Here is a 19,335-nt window from a genome sequence, read left to right on the forward strand (position 1 = left end):
GCGATTGCAGTGAAAGGAGACACCTGCTGAGGCCCGAGGTGGGAGGAATGCAGAAAGGGGAGGTTGAGGCTGGGCAAGGCTGAGGGTACACAGTCGGTCACCAGTGCCATGAGGGGTTTCCAAGTTGGCTGACCTGGAAGGGACGTTACAGGCAGAACGGAGTGCCTCGGGAAGGCCACCTTCCCCGCCCCACAAGCCTGTGTCGGGGAGAAGATCGCCATCACACACCTGTCACCTTCACTGCCTCCTTGGTGCCCCTCCCCCTGCCCCTCTGTGGAGCACGCCCTCCTGCACCTGCAGGGCCCACCTGTGAGGAGCACTTGGTACTGGAAGAGGCGCTGGACCACTCTCAGCAGCCGATGCTTCACGCTCTGGCCGTCTCCTTGCAGACTCTGCTGCTCTCAGAAAGGGAAGAAAGCCCCAACAGAGTCCCGTCTTAGGCCCCAGGCACAGGGGATTCCCCCCCACCGTTCCCCTATTTCTTCCTGGTCAATCTTAGCTTCTCCCCACCTTCAAATCTAGGTTCACCCCACCCCCACCCCTCGAGGGCCCTCCCAGATCAGCCCCAGCACAACATGACCACGAATTTCTTCTGGCTCACAGTTGGTGCCAGTCCCCTCCCCTGCAGGTCCCTGCTTCACTCTGAGTGGGCGGGTGATGGGGTCTGGGACCCTCGGTTGACTTATGCGTCTCTCTGAGACAGAAGAACTGCCAGAAAGGCCCTCAGTGGCTGAGGTCACCAAGCTGTCATGGACAGTCCAGCAGAGGATGTCCTTCCCCCCCGATACAGGTGACTCTCCAACCCCAGGGCCGTGGTCTGCCCTGGCCACTCCTCCCGTGTGTGTTAAGCCCTTCAGTGCCCAATGCCCCTCTTACATCCAATGGGTAGGGTCTCAGAGAAGTGGGGACCCACCTCGAATACTCGAACAGCAACTGCCAGCCGTGGAGAGTGGAGGCAGTTCTCACTGAGCAGACCCAGGAACTTGTCAAACTGCAGGATGTGAGTTGCGTGGGCCTCGAACTCCAGCTCCCGTGCCAGGAAGACGTCAGCCACTTTCTGCTGGCCCTCCCTGCCGGGGAGAGGACAGAGTACTCAGCCTGCGAGTCCACTCAACACAGCAGCTGGAGAGATGGCGCGAACCTCAGCTCTACCTTTCCAGTGTATTTTCTACAGTGGGCGAATGACATAGCACTTTTCTGTCTGGTTTTCCCATGAGTAAAACAGAGACACACGTCTTGTACCAAAAACAACCCCCAAACCTACTGCCACTGAGTCGATTCCAACTCACAGTGACCCTAGAGAGGATTTCTGAGGTTGTACATCTTTAAGGATGCAAGTAACCTCTGCTTTCTCCTGCAGAGAGGTGGGTGGGTTTGAACTGCCAACCTTGAGGTTGGCAGGGCCATGCTTTTACCAGCCCATCTGTCTCACAATAGGAGTCCCTAGGGAGTGCGAATAGTCAACAGGCTTGCTCCTAATGAAAAAGTTGGAAGTTCAACCAGAGGCATCTCGGAAGAAAGGCCTGGAGATCCACTGCAGGAAGTCCGTCCCCTAAACCCGCTGGAGCTCTGCTCTGATGCAGTGGGGTCACGAGGATTTGGAGCCAAGTCCTTGGGCAGTGGTGGCTCTTTGGCTTTCTGCCCTCTAAGACAACAGGACTGGGGTGGGGGGAGGGGTGTATCGGGATATGCTCACCAGTGCTCCAGCCTCTGCTCTAGCTCCTCCAGCATCCCTTGGTGAAGGTCGTGGATAGCTGGGAGGAGGCTCAGGCCCAGCCTCAGCGCCTCTCTGGATAATGGGTCTCTGCCCTCTTGGTCCATCTCATCCAAGGTCCTCACGACAGCGCCATGGAAATCCTGAAACCCCCAGAGGCCTTATTACCCAAAGGTTGAGAGGCCCGAGCTCGGCTGGGAGTCAGGCAGGTCCCCCGGGCACTCTGGAGCCCTGGCCTCCACAAAGCCAAGAAGCCCTGCCACTTGAAGCTAGTGTTTCTGGGCCCACCCTTTCTTGTCCATAAGCAGAGATGACGACCGGCACTTTGCGATCCTAAGGGGTTGACTTAACCAATGATCAAACAGGACGGCATGCACGGCCACCACCTGTCTGTCATCGGTGTGGATGTTGCTATGGTGCTGATGCTGGAATGAAAGGCCTCGTGAGCTACCTGCAAAGTCCAATCAACGGACACGCTGAGGACCTCGGCAGTCCCATGTACAACTGACTGCGGGCACGGCGCGGGCATCGAAGTGTGTGGGAAAACGGAATGGAAAGACCAGGGCTTTTTTCCATGAGCTGTTTGAAGTGTCTTCGTGGTGACTCAATAGCCAACTAACCACAACACAAGAGCCCCCTACACGGTTCTTAGCACACAGCTGGGCTTGTGAAAGCGCACGTACGTGCTCCCTCCTTCCAGGAGCATGGGAACACTCTCCATTTATAAGATGGATGAAAACGGGCAATGTGATGCCTTCGCCTGGCTTTTTAATGATCTGTCTTTGAAGATGCTCATCCAGTGTGTGTTTGGGAACAGCGGCTACAGAACACACAGATCATCCACTCGGCGGGGCACTGAGCAGGCACGACAAAGACGGTGCTAGGGAAGAATGCTTCTGTGTGGAGCGGGGAAGTCAAGACGGCACGCAGAGCGGCTCAAACGCACTTGGGAACACAGCTGATTGAAGGGAAAGGCTGGGAGGAAGCCACAAAACACGCACCGTGGCCATACCGAGGCCGTGGAATTAGTTTAGCAAAGGTTGTTTCCCTTCTGGAACCTGTTTTCTAAAATTGACTATGGCATAATTAAAATTTTTAAAATTAAAATAGACTTTTAAAATTAAAATAGACTTAACATATACTAAAAATCATAAAGAAGGCACAATTTCTTTCAGAGGCGGTGGGTGGCTCAGTGGTAGAGTGCTCGCCAGGTTCGATTCCCAGGCAAGCCACCTCAGGGAGCCGCCGCCGCCCACCTGCCAGAGGAGGTTGGTGCGTTGCTGTAAGATGCTGAACAAGGCGCTGTGGAGTCTGCAGACTAAGGTGGACGAGAAAGAAAAGTCTGGTGAAAATCAACCCTAGACAACGCCGAGCAGCACAATGGAACACTGTGATTCACAAGCGACCGTGGGGACGGTACAGGATTGGGTGATGCTTTGTTCAACATCAACAACAAACAACAACAAGACTTCTCCCTATAAAACAACAGCAACTTTTATTTTGAAACACACCTGCGCTTGCACTGAGGCTAAGTCTCTATGGTTTTGAATACACCAGGGTTTCGGAAAGCACCTTGAATGGCAGAGGAACGCTGATCAGGATGATCTCAGGGCCACGGAGGAAATCAGCCTTATACAGTCGACATCACCCTGTGTCGCTTGATTGCCTCCTGCATTGGGCAGGTCACTACTAGATCTGACAAACCATGGCCATTGAGTCGGTTCTCTGCAAAACGAAGCAGAACTGCCCCCTCTGGGTTTCTGAGATTTTAGACCTTCCTGAGAGCAGACAACCTCGTGTTTCTCCTGTGGAGATAGTGTGTTCCATTGTGAAATCCACAGATTTCACAGCTGAATGTCAGAAAGGGAACGTGCCCAAGAAGATGAGCAGCCCCTCCAGGAAGCCCTGTGAAGGGGAGGAGAGAGGGCCAAGGTGATGGGTGAAGCGCAGAGAAACAGCCAGGAGGTGGCGTAGGGGGAGAGGGGAAGAGGAGGAGAGAAACAAGGAAGGAGAAAGAGGGAGGAAGGGATGAAGGCTAAGTGAAGGGGACTGAGGGAGACAATGAGACCGAAGGATGGAGGTGGAGACTGAGACTGTGCCACCAGGCTGGGGACAGCAGAGGTGGAGGTGACTATAAGGGCTCTGCTTTTGGAATGCCCCGTCCTGTCCCCTGCTGACCTCAGGTGCAGAGACCTTCTCTGCTGAGCACTGGAAGGAGGTCAAGGGGCATCTGGAAGTCTTAGGTAGGAAGAGGCAGGGACAGGGAGGTTGGCCCTCTCCATGCCTTCTGCTCTGCCCTCTGTTTCGGGCGCTAGTTAATGGCTGCTGTCTTGCCTGGCTCCATTTTATTTTTTCCAGCTTCTTATCCAGTTTTTCCAGGAGCGCTGGGCTGTGATTCACAGGGTCGGCAGTTCAGAACCACCAGAAGGAGAAAGACTGGGCTTTCCACTCCCATCAACAGTTAGAGTCTCAGAAACCCCTCGGGGGTGTCGCCATATGTTGGCATCAACTGGATGGGAGTGAGTGATCCACTTTCTTCACCTTTATTTTTCTGCTACTACCTTCTCTCCAGGCATAAGGTTGGGGGCAAGCAGAGTCATGAAGCATGTGAAGCAGCAGGCGACTTGGGGATGGGGAGGAGGCTGTGCGCAAGCAGACGCCACTGTGGTTATCTGAGGGGGCTTCTTCCTCCTTTTGGCACTGAAGGATCACTGTAACGTAAGCAAGATGCGCCTTCTTGTTCCCTCAGAGATGTCTGCTTCACCACCAAGCGTCACTGTCTGGAGTGGAGGCCAGGGCCCCTGGGGACTTGGGAAGAGTTCGCAGGATGATGTAGGGGAGGGTTGGTGTGTGGATGGTAGATTGGGTTCATGGCCGGGGTCAGGAAAGGTATGCTCCTTATTGGTCTCCTGGGCGCGTGTGTGTGTATGTGTCAAAGAGTTCATAGGTGTCATATCACTTGGCCAAAAGCTCATCCAGCATGGTTTCCAGGTCACCTAGACTGAATAGGGCATCAAAGTGGAATGCTTTCAGATCCAGTTTCTGTACCACCCATGGGTCCTGGAGAAGGCACCCCCACTTGCTATCATCTGACATATCAACCAAGTTATCCACAGCCAGCCATTCGAAGGAGCCAACCTTAGCCTTGTCCCTGGAAAACGCCAGTGGTCTGAAGTGCGTGGCCACCCGCAGAGAGACATTGGAGACCTGGGCTTTCTTCTGCCCTCCAGGCCGCCTGGTGGTGGGCAGGGGCAGGGGCGTGGCAACAACTCTCCTGCTGACACCTCACTGTTCCCAAAGCTCATCTTGGCCCCGTTGCTTGGCTTGGCTTGGCTGGACTGCAGGAATGTGCTGGATTCAAAGGTGTCTCTGCAGAGCTGTTGCTGACACCCGGAGAAGAGGCATGGCTCCAGAAGCTGAGGGTTGTTGCTACAGAGCCTGGTGCTGCCATCACTACTGCAGAGACCAGCACCCCCACCGTATTCCCACCCAAATATACCAGGGTGATATCAGACCCCACAAGAGGGGGGCTGGGGGAGAAGGGGGAAAGATGGCGCTGGGCTGTGAGTCTCTTCTACACCTAAGAGCTGGTGAACTCACTTCCTATGTTGTCTATGTAGATGCGTCCACACGGATATTGGTACCTCATTCTTAGAGGTCTCTCTTTGTCTGCATTGCTCCTCCCTATTACGTGACCTCCTCCGTTCCTATTCAATCTTTCACATTCTTTTCTCAATTCGGTCCCACGTGGTTCTTAAAAGAGTACAAACGTTCAGACACTCTGTGCTAGTTACACTGAACTATTGTTTGCATCCAAGAAAATGACTGGAGATATTTTTGGCTTCAAGTTTAAAGATGATCTCAGGGCAGTTGGTTCAGGAGGCTCCTCCCACCTCTATGGCTCCAGAAAGTCTAGAGTCCATGGAATTGGTCATTTTTTTCCCTGTAGTTTCCCTTTTGGATCAAATGTCCTTTATGTAATCTTTGATCACAATGTTCAGCCATGGTAGCAGGGCACGAGCCGGTTCTTCTGGTCTGCTGGCAAAGGAGGCAGTTGTTCATGTCCACCTCCTATTCCTGATTTTCCCTCTTCCTCTGGTGCTCCAGGTGAAGAGAGACCCAGTGTTGACCTTGGATGGCCATTTGGCAGCTTTTAAGCCGCTAGGTACTATGTAATGAACTAGGGTACTATGTAATAGACCCTAACCCTTCAGACCCAGAAACCAAATCCCATGAGGTTTTGTTCAGTATTGTGGCCCACAGCTGGCTCTGGGCCCCCCGGGGTCATCGTGAACCTAGAGCAAAGGTTTTCCATGTAGCCCTGGGGTAGTGGCCTTTTACTCTGTCTTGGTGGGTTTCCATGCTCAGGACCTGCCTCCAGCCCTGCGGGTCTTGTCATCCCTGGCATCACAGGGCACCAAAAGAAGATGCTCAGTTTGCTGATGAAGACCATGACCCCTCTGGCTTGAGTGGCTGGGCAGGGGGTTCTCCATACCTTCTTCCATTCAGACTGGGCTGAGGTTTGAGCCTGGCTGCTGTACATCATCGGTGGATGACTCTGGACAAGTTGTTACCTCTCTGAGCTTCAGATCCCCCCTCTGTGACGTGCTCTAACAGCACTACCAACTGGAGCGTGAGGTCGCTGTGAGGCTCGTCCCGATGATGAAAATGGCTTTGTGGACTCTGAGGACACGGGCCCTGCACCCTGATGGTGTCTGTTGTCGTTTCTGGGGAGGAAAAGTTTGCAAAATACCCGCTGTTAACTGAAAGCTTTGTACTCCGCCGGGGAGGTGAGGTGTTTGTTAAGATGTGCACCACGGAAGAGCTTACTGGTTGGTGAATGGGATGTGCGAAATACAGGCTCTGTGCCTCCAACAAGCCCCCCTGCCCCCGCCAATGCTGCTCCCCAAATCAGCCTCAGATGAAGTTCCAGTGTCACTGCCCATCCTGATGGGTCCAAACACGTCCCAGTGAAGGCAGGTGGTCCTGCTGACGCTACATCCATGCGTCTTGGAAGCATCTCAGTGCCTGCTATGGTGAAAAGTCTCCAGCCTCAGGAAGTTCTGTTCACTGCCAGGTGCTCAAGGCTAGTAGGTGCAGCATCTACCTGGAGCCCTCCCATGAGGAAGGAAGCTTCTGGAAATTGGAAGCTTCTGATTGGCCCGTCTTGAGATCAGAGGATGGGTGGGAAGAAGAGTTCTGACTGCCAGGCGCTCGGAGAAGAGGGAAAGAACAGGCTGCTTTAACCAGAACCAACTCTTGGCTGAGGTCCAGAAGCACACTGAGATGGCTGTTCTCAGTCTGTCTACATAAAGCCTTTCTCTTTCCCTAACAGAAAGGAAGAAACTGGCTTTGTGAGCTGTAGAGCGTCGCCCACGTGACGGCTGTAATGCGATGTGAACTGTGACTTGTTTGAAGCAGGGCCATGTACTTGTTGTTTCCAGAGAGAAAGGCCTGGTGAGTGTCTTACGAAAACCATCTAGATCTCAAGATGCGCCCTAAGCATGAAGGCACTCAGCGCATACCATGGACACCGCAGTGGGCTTGAGCACACGGGCTGCCGTGAAGACGACGCGGGACCTGGCGATGCTTCCCTCTGTGGTACACGGTAGCGGCTAACAACATGTTTCTAAATTGAGCATCGTGTATGATCCGGAACAGGTGCTTTATATTGCTGGCCGGCTGGCTGACTGCGTGACCCTTACTTAACAGACAAGGAGAGGAAGTCAGCAGGGAGCCCAGACCAGGGTCACCCTGATACCAAAGGCACCCAAGTGAAGAGAAAGGGAGAAAAGGAAGGGCAAGCAAAGACAAGATCAATTCACTCCACACTCCAAGGGCCTTAAATATTAATTGATCTGAAGCTGGCTTCTGGTCTGTAATTAATTTTCACTGAATGGACTCAGTCCCCCGGGCGGGGTGGCCATCATTAACACAATTCATTTAAACTGCCAGAGCGTAATTGAAATCGCCACAAACATCCACTTTGAAAGTGCAGACGTCGGCAGGACATGTTGAGTGCCGGCCATACCGTGGCTTCCTGGAAGGTCCTTGCTGTCTCAATAATTGCCCAGCATCACACCTGGGGGTCCTGGCACCCACCTCAGAGGGCAAAGGCGGGTAGAAGACACTCACAGTCACTCCTTTATTCCATCAACCGTATTCTCTGAGTGCCTGCCTTGTGCTGAATCCTGAGAGCGGGTGGAAGATAGGAAAGACCCGGTTTTGCCTCTCAAAGAGTTTAAAATCCAAAGGAAAAAGATGACTACAAAGATGACTTCCGCTCAGCGCTATAAATATTGTGGTCGGGGAAGTATGGGGCCGTGACAAGCCCGTGGAGGAAGCACTCCCTTGGCTCTGTCAGGGAAGCAAGATGTAAACTGAGCCAAGGGAGACTGTTCCAGACGGGGGAACCGCATGTGCCAAGGCCCAGTGATGGAAGAGAAACTGGGAAGCCTAGTGCGCTCTGCGGGCAGTGTAAGTGTACCTGCGTGCTTACATAGACCGGACTGTCACATGCTAATGCTGGAGGGCCAGGCAGGGGACAGGCCATACAGAAACCTACGGGCTATTTAAGGGACTGAGGGCATAATGGTTATGCATTAGGCTGCTAACTGCAAGATCAGTAGTTTGAAACCACCAGCCTCTTCGTGGGAGAAAGATGAAGCTTTCTGTTCCCGTAAAGAGTCACAGCCTCAGAAGCCCTCAGGGGCAGTTCTATCCTGTCTTACAGGGTCGCTGTGAGTTGGAATCGACTCCCTGGCAGGGAACTGGGGTTGGTTTCTATGTTTGATCCCAGGTGACTGAATCACTAGAGTGCAGGGCAGGGGAACAGCTCAACCAGCTATCTTTCTTAGCATGTTCACGCCAGGCTACTGTAGGGAGGTGACCAGGCTGGGAGTGAGACCAGGGGAGGCTGTCTCAAGACATCTGGGTGAGAGGGATGGAACCCAGGACCCAACGGTGGCTAAGGGAGGGACAAAAAGATCCAACAGAGACAGGGAGACGGAGAACCGACTGGCAGCTTTCCATAGCCTACAAGACCAAGGTCAAACTCCTGGGACACGGGACGCCCTCACACACTTGCCACACTCACTTCCTGCACATCCGGCCTTCTAGATCACGCCCGTGGGAACACCCACATGGCCCTGTCTGCCTGCACAAAGCGGCCTATGCGTGGCTTGGCAGGAGTCACTTTATCTCTGTGGGCCTCAACTTCATTTTTTGTAAAATGAGAATGCAGCGACATCTTGGCAAGATTGGTACAGACTGCCTACTTTCTGACAAGTTTTAGGATTAGGTGTTTTGTGTTTGCTTCCTTCCAGTGCCCAGCCCAGGGGAGGTACTCACATAATAGCAGTTAATGCTGACTGGATGCTCTAGGCCAGTGGTTCTCAACCTGTGGGTCATGACCCTTTTGGAGGTTGAACGACCCTTTCACAGGGGTCACCTAAGACCATCGGAAAACACATATTTCCAGTGGTCTTAGGAACAGAGACACCTCTCCTCTATCTGTCTCCAGGCGGGTCCGCCTACATACAGATCGCCCACATACAAGTACCCAGCGTGAAGACTGTTACCCATGCTACACAATGCTTCAAGACAAAATTTCATTTATTTGTCATTAGAAATAAATATTTCACAATATATCATGACATATTGTTTTTGTGATTCATCACTATGCTTTGTGTTCAATTTGTAACAATGAAAATACATCCTGCATATCAGATATTTACATTATGATTCATAACAGTAGCAAAATTACAGTGATGACACAGCAACGGAAATAAGGAATGAGGAACTGTATTAAAGGGCCGCAGCCTGAGGAAGGCTGAGAACCACTGAAGTAGAGTGTTGTGGGAAGAAGGGCTGGCATCAGAATAGAGATCAATGGAGCGTGGAGGCATGTTTGACTTCTGCCTTGTGGCAATTATCAAGAGACCGAAAACACAACCCACAGACATCTTGATCAACTGACAAAATATAGTTCCTAAATTTGGGGTCTCCATCATATTCTGGTGAGTGGTGAGTGTCTGAGGTTCTGAAAACTCGTGAGCAGTCATCTAAGAAATTGCTTGTCTGGAATAAACGAGAAGGAAGGAAGGAAACCAAAGGATCATGGGAAAAAATCCTATTCTACAGGACTAAGGTCTACATGAACCATGGCCTCCTATACCCTGGGACCAACAGAAGTGGACGGTGCCAGCTATCACCACCCACCATTATGGTCGGCCACAGAAGAAGGAGCCTGATAGAACAGGAGAAAATGTGGAACGGACTCAAATTCTCAACAGCTCAGACTTCACAGGACCGGTGGAGGTTAGAGACTCCCTGAGATTAAAGCCTTGGGTTCCTGGTGAATATTTGATCTGAAACTAACCCCCGAGATCACCTTTTAGCTTAATTAACAAAATGCCCCCGCAAAAGAGTAACCCCTGTAAGTACGGCGTTCCTTTTTAAAAATCACCCAGATGAGGCCAAATGGTCAACAATTACTTTGCAACGAAGATGAAAGAGTCTAGAGCGACGGGATGGTGGAAACGAGACAGAGCAAAAGGAGAGTGCACAGCATGGGGATGCACGCCCCTGATGGCACTGAAGAGGGCGTAGGAACTGTTGGATGGGAACCTGATCTGCTGGGTGAACATTGCACACAAACACACTACATGAAGTAGTACTAAGCAATAAGACAGCCTCAGAATGAGAGGAAATGCAACCAAGCACGTGATCTGGTCAGAGTCTAGTATGCAAGGAACGTACTCTTCCATCGCAGTAACACAAAGATTAAAACGGAAAACAGTAAAAACTAGATAAAGGCTTGGCAATTCCTCAAAAAATGATGCATGGAACTACCTTATGACCCAGCAACTCCGCTCCTAGGTGGACACCCACGCAAAGGACAGGTGAATGCGTGTGACAGCACTAGCTACACAGCCGCAATATAGAAAGCATAGACAGGACTACATTATTCACCCATGCAAGATGATGAAGTTCAGATACATCTGAAAGTAGCTGGACCGTGAGAACATTATGCTGAGCAAAATAAGCCAGACACAAAGGTCATATATGATATGATTCCATTAAAATGAAATATCAAGAATAGATAAGTTCACAGACACAGAAAGCAGATTGCTATTTGGCAGGGACTGAGGGGAGGGAGAAGTGGGGAGTGGATGTTTGGGACTAGATCGCTGTGGCTGCTAAAAACAGTTCCAACTCACCAGCCACGCTGGGAGCAAGGTGCAGCAGTCTGCTCTGGAAAGAGCAATAGCCTTGGGGGCGAGGGAGTTGAATGGGGCAGTTCTACTCTGTCCAATACAGTCACTTTGAGTTGAAATTGACTTGAGAACAGTGGGTTTTTTGGATAGGTCTGGTCTAGAAATGAATGATCATATTGTGTTCTGTGGAGACCCAGGTTTAATAGAGGTGGGGGGGGGTAGTGGTGGGGGGACGGGGTCAGAACCCAAACTCTGGCTTCCACTTCACTTAGAACCAAAGTACTTCCACTTTCATCCATTCTTCATATTAGGATTCTGAGTAAATTTTCATTTGGATACAGGTTATAGGGCTAAATGTCTGAATCCCACCAAATTCTCAGAGTGGGGGAACCAAGGAATTGAGGAGGAAGGGACCTTTCAAGGTCACACATAATTTTTTCCTGGACTCCGAAGGACAAAGTCACATGCCTGGTGAACATCTCTGCTCACCAGCTCCAGAGCTCATACCTCCAGATACTGAGAACTCAGTCCCTGGACAACTCTGGTTTAGAAAGAAGCACCTTTCTTCCAGATAAACTATATTTGGCTTCCCTCTGAATTTCCCACACATCAGCATGCTTGCTGTGCCCTGAACAGCCCAGAAAAGATGTAGAACAGAAACAAGGTCCTCCTTATACAACTGAAAATTATTTCTTCATGTCGTCTATGGACAAAAAGTACAATATGTAGAGGCAGTCACTGTTCTTAAGGAGTACAGAACACTTCCTGGCTCTACATCAACCTCTCCAGTAGATGAGACTGTTGGGGAGCTCGGTCTGACGTAACCTTACTCCCCAGCATCGTTTCAACTCATTCGACTCACCAGACCTGCCTTTCTGAACTGCTTTCCCTCGGCTGCCCTGCTCAGGTCTTCAGGACCCCCAGATCACCATGATTCCACCCTGAACACCTTGGGGACATGGCATCTGAGGCTCTCCAACCATTTCCTGCATATTCCATACTCTGTAGCCCTTCATGCATTTGTTCCTGCTGTTCCTACCAAGTCTGCTACTACTATGTTTCCTTCTTTGTTTTAGAAAAAATTGTGAATTGAACAACGTAGCTGTCTGTTCACATGTTTATTTTTCATTCTGCCTCAATCTCTCCTTCATCCCTCAATAAAAGGGGGTAGGGTCTTGGCCTTACTCATATCCGAGGCCCCAAGGGCTATCTCAGTACCAGGAGCACTAAAAATATTCTGTGATGTTCCACCTGGGTGAATGAATAAGTTGGATAGATGATTGGATTGATAAATGAATGGATAGGGTAGTTGAGTAGATGGATGCGTAGACAGGTGTTCATACATGAACATATGAATGCATCAGTGGGTGGGTGAATGTATCCATAACTGGGTAGTGAATGAGTTGGGAGATGAACTGGTATGTGAATAGATGAGAGAACAGAGAGGTGGGTGGGAGACTGATTATTCATATAAACACATGAATGACTGAGTTCCTGGAAAGACAGAAAAGACTCTTTCACCGGAGTCAGTCAACTCTTTCCTCAAAGGGGTCAGAAAGTGCATAGCTTAGGCTGGTGGGCTACACATTGCTCCTCCCCCCCTCCCCTATAATCCTTTAAACATGAAACCCATTTTTAGTTAATAAGCTGTGGGTTTTTTCTAATGGGATCTTGACCATTAGGATTTAATTCTGAATGATCAGAACTGCTAGTAATCCGAGTGAGCTGTGTCTACTTTGCACCAAGCACTGAGCTGCACTTCCCAGACAGAAGGACAGAGGCTGAGAATCCATTCCCTGATCCCCTCCCCTAACCACCACATAAGGGAGGCAAGCGCCACTCCAGCTGAGGAGGGTCAGCAGGCAAAGCTGGCCCCTCCTCCTCACGGGCAGCTTGAGGACTTCAATGGTATCAAATCTCTAAGGGGTGATTTGGGGAGAGAGGGAGGGCTTACCACGTTAGCAACCAGGAACGGATCCAAGGTTGGAAAGTGGTTTAAGACGAGTGTCCCAAGGTAGGATCCGGGGTCACATTGAGGGAATTGCTGCCATTTCCATCCCCATCGATGCTGATGCCATAAACAGAGCTCCAGACCATAATTTTGCAGACCTAGCTTGTAAGCTGTGATGTTTATGGGCTCTTTCTTTATTCCCCGTCGTCGGGAAATGATTATGGATTACCGGTGGCTCCAGCAGCTTTCCAACTGGCAGGAGGCAGTGCAAACACAGATGGAAGTTTACCAGTGAAAACCCACCGAACAAAGTCATCACACCAGAAGGCCCAGCCCCTCTGCACGCGCCAGCTCAGGGGCAAGCGAGAGAGGAGATGAAAGTGCCTCCCTGTTCTTGCTAGGTGGTTTTTTTAGGTCTCGGTTGGGGGGTAGGGAGGGGTCTACACATCCAGGGGCTTCTGAGTTTAGCGCGTGTATGAAGAGAAAATGAAGGGCCGGGAGAGCAGCACTGCCCTCTCCCTCGGGCTTGGGGCTCTGGGTTCAAGGGAGGCTGGCGTCAGCATGGAATCACTGACATGGGTCCTGGCCTGGCGAAGCGGCGAGGACTTTGGTGCTCCCAGAGATGACTGCCCAAAGGACTCGGAGGGTGGGGGTTGGGGGTTGGGCAGGGGGTGGTGCTGGCTCAGGCGCGAGGTGACACCAGGCCTCCACGCCGAGGTGGTGGTGGTTGTTAACTGCCATCCACGGACAGGCAAACTGTCGGGGCCCGCGCTACGCCCGCGATCAACAACTCTAATCGTTGGGATCCATCCGGTGTTCCACGGCTGACTTTCAGAAGGAGGTGTCTTTGTTCCCTCGGCTGTCTTCAGCTACAAGCTCCACCCAAACCTATTCCACATCATAGCAACATGCAGGCTTCCAAAGGCCTCGGGTGGCTGCGTGGGCGGTCCACTGACCTAGAATCCAGCTCAGGTCTCCCACGTGGACAGCAAGAATTCTCCTACTGAACTGTCACTGACCCCATAAGGCCTTTAAGATGTCCAGAATGGCCATAGATTTGCTCTTCCCTTTGCCTACAAGCCCCCTTTCTTCATCAGTCTCAGGGTTGAGCCCACACTTCACTTTCCCAGCGTCCTGCCCTGGCCGAGCACTCTGTGCACCTACATGCCCCGTAGTCACTCGTCTACCAATCTGTCCCTCTCCCTGGAGTCCCCTGGGGGAAAGCTGGCCCGCACGCTCCGTCCATGCCCAGCTCCTGTCTGTGAACTGAACGGCACTGACTGCAAAGGGAAGCACTTCGGGCGAGTCTCTTCCGATGAACGGGAGCAGTGCCTGTAAGAATCGGCCTGTGTATTTATCCTCTCCCCTCCCCCAAAGTCTGCTCTCAGAGGCCCTGAAGACGCTGGAGGCTCAAGTTTTATTCCCTCCGTTCTGGGGTGACTGGTTACATCTTCTTGCATACCCTAGCTGCTCTCACCACCTTCTCCGTACAACTCTCTCTCTCTCACACACACACACACACACACACACACACACACACGTACATACTCACCTGTAATCTAATGTACACATAGCCGGGAGCTGCCTAGGAAAGCCTGGGCTTTCCTTCCACCCTCCTCAAAACAGGGCTAAGGAAATGCAAGCATCCTCCCAGAGACCTCAGCACCTCCCACCCCCACCCCCACACCCTCCCCCCTCACCCAAGCACATTAATCAGGAGACAGACTTCCCTAAAAAGCTTCGGTGAACACTTGCCTGCTGCCAATGGATTTCACCTCTGTCTCCTCACTGCTTTCTGTCTCTTTTATCATAGCCTTGTAAAAGGGCAATTAGTTTTGGACAATTAAAATGATTTACTCACCAGATGTAAGTGCTGGAGCATCTCCACGTATCTGCAGAGGGAAAGAGGGTTGAGCGTGCATTAATTCCCATCCCGGATGAGTCTGGGGGGTGGTGATGTTTTGTTTACAAGCTCAAGGCCACAGGCAGCTGCTTGGGGACTCACGCTTTCTCTGAAGATAGCAGTTCCTGGGCAATGGCATGGGCTCTGGACTGTCCTTCCACCTGTGGGAGGACACAGAGCAATCAGCAGGGGCAGGCATCAATGAGGGCGGCAGCAGGAGGCCCTGCTCCGTAAGCATTAGGTTTATAGAACATGCCACCAGGCTGCCTGAAGCCACTGCCTGAGACCCATCCCACGTCATTCTTCTTTTCCAAAATCCCAACAGTTTCATTGGCATATAATCCAAAGAGTACACAATCTCCCAAGTCGCTCTTTGCTCCTTCTCTGACATGTAAGAGTCCTGGTGGAGGAGTGGGTTATACATTGAGCTGATAATCTGAAGGTCAGCAGTTCGAAACCACAAGCTGTTTTGCAGGAGAAAGATGAGGCTTTCTATTCCAGTAGAGATTTCTGCTCTCAGAAACCCACAGGGGCAGGTCTGCCCCATCTTATAGTGTTACTGAGTCAGAATTGACTGCATGGCAGTGAGTTTCTCTGGTACTCATTAGCTGTATGGTCTTCGACAAGTCACATAGCCTCTGTGCACCTCCGTTTCCCCATCTGTAACTGGACATTAATAGCATCCCACTCTGAAGGCTGTTGAGACAGCGCACAGTCTGCTGCCTGGCAGGTAGCAGATGCTCCATACAGGGCCCCCGTCACGACTGCATGGCCTTTGCCTCCTCCCCACCAGCCGCCAGAAGTCTAGACCAGCTTGTCCTTCTCTGCACAGCGAGCTCCCTGACCTTCATTTTCACACATCCCGCTCTCATGTCTCCTTCTGCCTGGCTAGCCTCAGCCATCCTTTAAGCCAGTGTGATCATCACCTTCTCTGGGAACCCTTCCTGATTCCTTCTCCCAGAATCAGCTGGGCTAGGTATTCTTTCTGAGCATAGCTCTCCCCTAACATCAATTATGCCTTCCCTGGAGGGGAGCGGTCTGTGTCTGGCAGATGGAAGGTTCCTCTTTGTTGACAAAATGGAGTGAGGTGTGTAAGGAAGGAGGCAGAGAAAGAAGGAAAGATGAATGCATGAATGTTCACTCCACTTGGGAAGCACTGCTTGTGGCTGAGCTCAGAAGGTAAGCCCTTTAACCCACTGAGTCCCAGTTCCACACTCACAACAATAAACTGAGCTTGAATCTATAACAAGAAAGAATGAACGAGGTGAGGTAGCTGTCTAGGCAACTCCACAAACACGTCTCTTTTTTATGGCTTCAAATGAGTTGTATATCAGATCCGGCAGGAGGCCGGGATCCAGAGGTGCAAAGACGCTACAGGGCAAGCCAAGAAAGCAGCCATTTCACACTAAGTGCACAACGGACAGATACGGTGGGGCACAGACCCACGGTAGAGCCGAGGGCTCTGGTGGCCATCCCGGCTGCTGCTCCAGCTCCACTAGTGCTCCTAGGGGTACCCTACATATGTCGCTTCCAGAGGTTGGGTTTCAATTTCTCCACCTATGGGAAAAGCAAATTCCCTTCTGTGCTGAAACTGTGTTACTAAAAGTAAGAATCACTGGTCAAGTGAATAATCTCCTCTAATGATAGGAAATTCCAAAGATCACATGAGAATATTTTAAGACCAAGAACTTATACATTGCAAATACTTTTTTGAAAAAAAAATTTTATGGGCATATATTTTCTTTTTATTTATTTATAAATCATCCTATTGAGGGCTCTTGCAGCTCTTATCACAATCCATACATACATCAATTGTATCATGCACATTTGTACATACTTTGCCATCATCATTTTCAAAACATTTAACTAATACCTTGTTTTTTTAAACAACACAAATGATGACTCGGGGCCTAGAGCTCACCAAATAGAAGACACAGCACTCAGTCGACTACATCGTTGAAAGAGGTCATGAAGACGCTCAATATGAGCAGCTAGAACAAGGCTAGGAATTAACTACAGAACTGACCATCCACGGCTCAAGTTCACGTTGAGACAGAAGAAAACCAGGCCAGCCAAAACATTTCCTTGGGTACATCCCACCTGAACTTAGAGACTATCTCAAGAAGAGGTTGCCGCGGAGGAAAGTCAAGGGAGATGGAGGAAAGAGCTAGGAGTCAAAGGGCATTCATGGAGGTCTAGACAAAGACATGTACATGCAAACATATATAGGAGGATGGGGAAATAGATCTATGTGTCTATATTTATAGGTCAAGTATTAAGGTGGCGGAAGGACCTTGGGCCTCTACTCAAACACTCCCTCAATGCATGAATACCTTCTTTTATTAAATTGGAACTCTATGATGCTCACTCTCCTGACACAACGGCTGGAGCCAAAGTGGGTGAACAAGTAAATGTGGTGAAGAAAGCTGATGGTTCCCGGCTATCAAAAGAGATAGTGACTGGGGTCTTAAAGGCTTGAAGATAAACAAGCAGCCATCTAGCTCAGAAGCAACAAAGTCCACATGGAAGAACACACCAGCCTGTGTGATCGAGTGGTCCCAAAGGGATCAGTTACCAGGCATCAAAGAACAAAAAAGCATATCATTGACTGCACACCTCCATGATAGGATCGCTGAAGACAAATGGGTGCATAAGCAAATGTGGTGAAGAAAGCTGATGGTGCCCGGCTATCAAAAGAGATAATGTCTGGGGTCTTAAAGGCTTGAAGGTGAACAAGCGGCCATCTAGCTCAGAAGCAAATAAGCCCACATGGAAGAAGCACACCGGCCAGTGCGATCACGAGGTGCCCAAGGGATCAGGTACAAGGCATCATGCAAAAAAAAAAAGATATGTGTGTGTATGTATGTGTATATATGTGTATATGTATATATATGTATATATATATCATATTAAATGAAGGGGGAAGTGCAGAGTGGAGACCCAAGGCCCAAGTGTCGACCAATGGAGATCCCCTCATAGAGGGGTTTAGGAGAGGAGATGGGTTAATTAGGGTGTGAGGTAGTACCGATGAAGAACACAGCTTTCCCCCAGATCCTGGATGCTTCCTCCCCCCAACTACCATGATCCGAATTCTACCTTGCAGGGCTGGATAGGACAGAGGCTGTACACTGGTGCATATGAGGGTTGGAGGTACAGGGAATCCAGGGTGGATGATACCTTCAGGACCAAGGGTGTGAGGGACGATGCTGGGAGAGTGGAGGGTGAGTGGGTTGGAAAGGGGGAACTGATTACAAGGATCCACATGTGACCTCTTCCCTGGGAGAGGGACAGCAGAGAAGGGGGGAAGGGAGACTCCGGATAGGGCAAGATATGACAAAACAATGATGTATAAATTACCAAGGGCATATGAGGGAGGGGGGAATGGGGAGGGAGGGGGGAAAAAAAAGAGGACCTGATGCAAGGGGCTTAAGTGGAGAGCAAATGCCTTGAGAATGATTGGGGCAGGGAATGTATGGATGTGCTTTATACAATTGATGTATGTATATGTATGGATTGTGGTAAGAGTTGTATGAGTCCCTAATAAAATGTAAAAGAAGAAAAGAGAAAAAAATGATTAGGGCAAAGACTGTACAGATGTGCTTTATACAATTGATGTATGTATATGTATGAACTGTGAAAAGAATTGTATGAGCCCCAATAAATTGTTAAAAAAAAAAAAAGAAGAGGTTGCCGCGCTGACCACCCAGGACCACAGACGAGACGCGCGGTGGCACGGCATCAAGGATGTTAAGCAAAGACCAAAATAGGTGTCAGATGGGACTCTGACATGGTCTCTAGAGCACAGGAAAGCTAACGTCGTTTCATCTGAAACACGGTGGGGAAAATCAGCCCAACTGCACACGCTGTTCTTGGTCGCTGGCCCCTCGGTGCTCGCTGGGCCCTCTGCACTCCCTGGTCCCTCAGTACTCCCTGGGCCCTCGGCGCTCGCTGGGCCCTCGGAGCTCCCTGGGCCCTCGGTGCTCCCTGGTCCCTCTGTACTCCCTGGGCCCTAGGCGCTCCCTGGGCCCTCGGTGCTTGCTGGGTCCTCAGTGCTCCCTGGGCCCTCGGTGGTCCCTGGGCCCTCGGCGGTACCTGGGCCCTTGGCGGTCCCTGGGCCCTCGGTGCTCCCTGGTCCCTCGGAGCTCCCTGGGCCCTCAGCGCTCGCTGGGCCCTCGGTGCTCCCTGGGCCCTCGGCGCTCCCTGGGCCCTCGGCGCTCCTTGGGCCCTCGGTGCTCACTGGGCCCTTGGTGCTCCTTGGGTCCTCGGTGCTCCCTGGGCCCTCGGTGCTCCCTGGTCCCTCGGAGCTCCCTGGGCCCTCGGCGCTCGCTGGGCCCTCGGCGCTCCCTGGGCCCTCGGCGCTCCTTGGGCCCTCGGTGCTCACTGGGCCCTCGGTGCTCCCTGGGCCCTCAGCGGTCCCTGGGCCCTCAGTGCTCCCTGGGCCCTCGGAGCTCCCTGGGCCCTCGGCGCTCGCTGGGCCCTCGGCGCTCCCTGGGCCCTTGATGCTCCCTGGGCCCTCGGCGCTCGCTGGGCCCTCAGCGGTCCCTGGGCC

General features: G+C 51.3%; 1 protein-coding gene across 2 annotated transcripts in view; it reads right to left on the reverse strand.

The window, feature by feature from the left end:
* The window catches only part of FGD5 (FYVE, RhoGEF and PH domain containing 5), a 152,649-nt gene that overhangs the window by 28,951 nt on the left and 104,363 nt on the right, over window positions 1-19,335 (reverse strand). For both annotated transcript variants that reach the window (XM_075550075.1, XM_075550074.1), the window contains exons 3-7: window positions 14,889-14,947; window positions 14,745-14,775; window positions 1,697-1,857; window positions 914-1,070; window positions 308-395 (exon numbers count right to left, since the gene is read on the reverse strand). In XM_075550075.1, the coding sequence (XP_075406190.1) occupies window positions 308-395; window positions 914-1,070; window positions 1,697-1,857; window positions 14,745-14,775; window positions 14,889-14,947 (496 nt within the window). The remainder of the gene's footprint in view (window positions 1-307; window positions 396-913; window positions 1,071-1,696; window positions 1,858-14,744; window positions 14,776-14,888; window positions 14,948-19,335) is intronic.

The sequence above is a fragment of the Tenrec ecaudatus genome, chromosome 5 (genome assembly GCF_050624435.1).
Source record: "Tenrec ecaudatus isolate mTenEca1 chromosome 5, mTenEca1.hap1, whole genome shotgun sequence".
Lineage (NCBI taxonomy): Eukaryota > Metazoa > Chordata > Mammalia > Afrosoricida > Tenrecidae > Tenrec > Tenrec ecaudatus.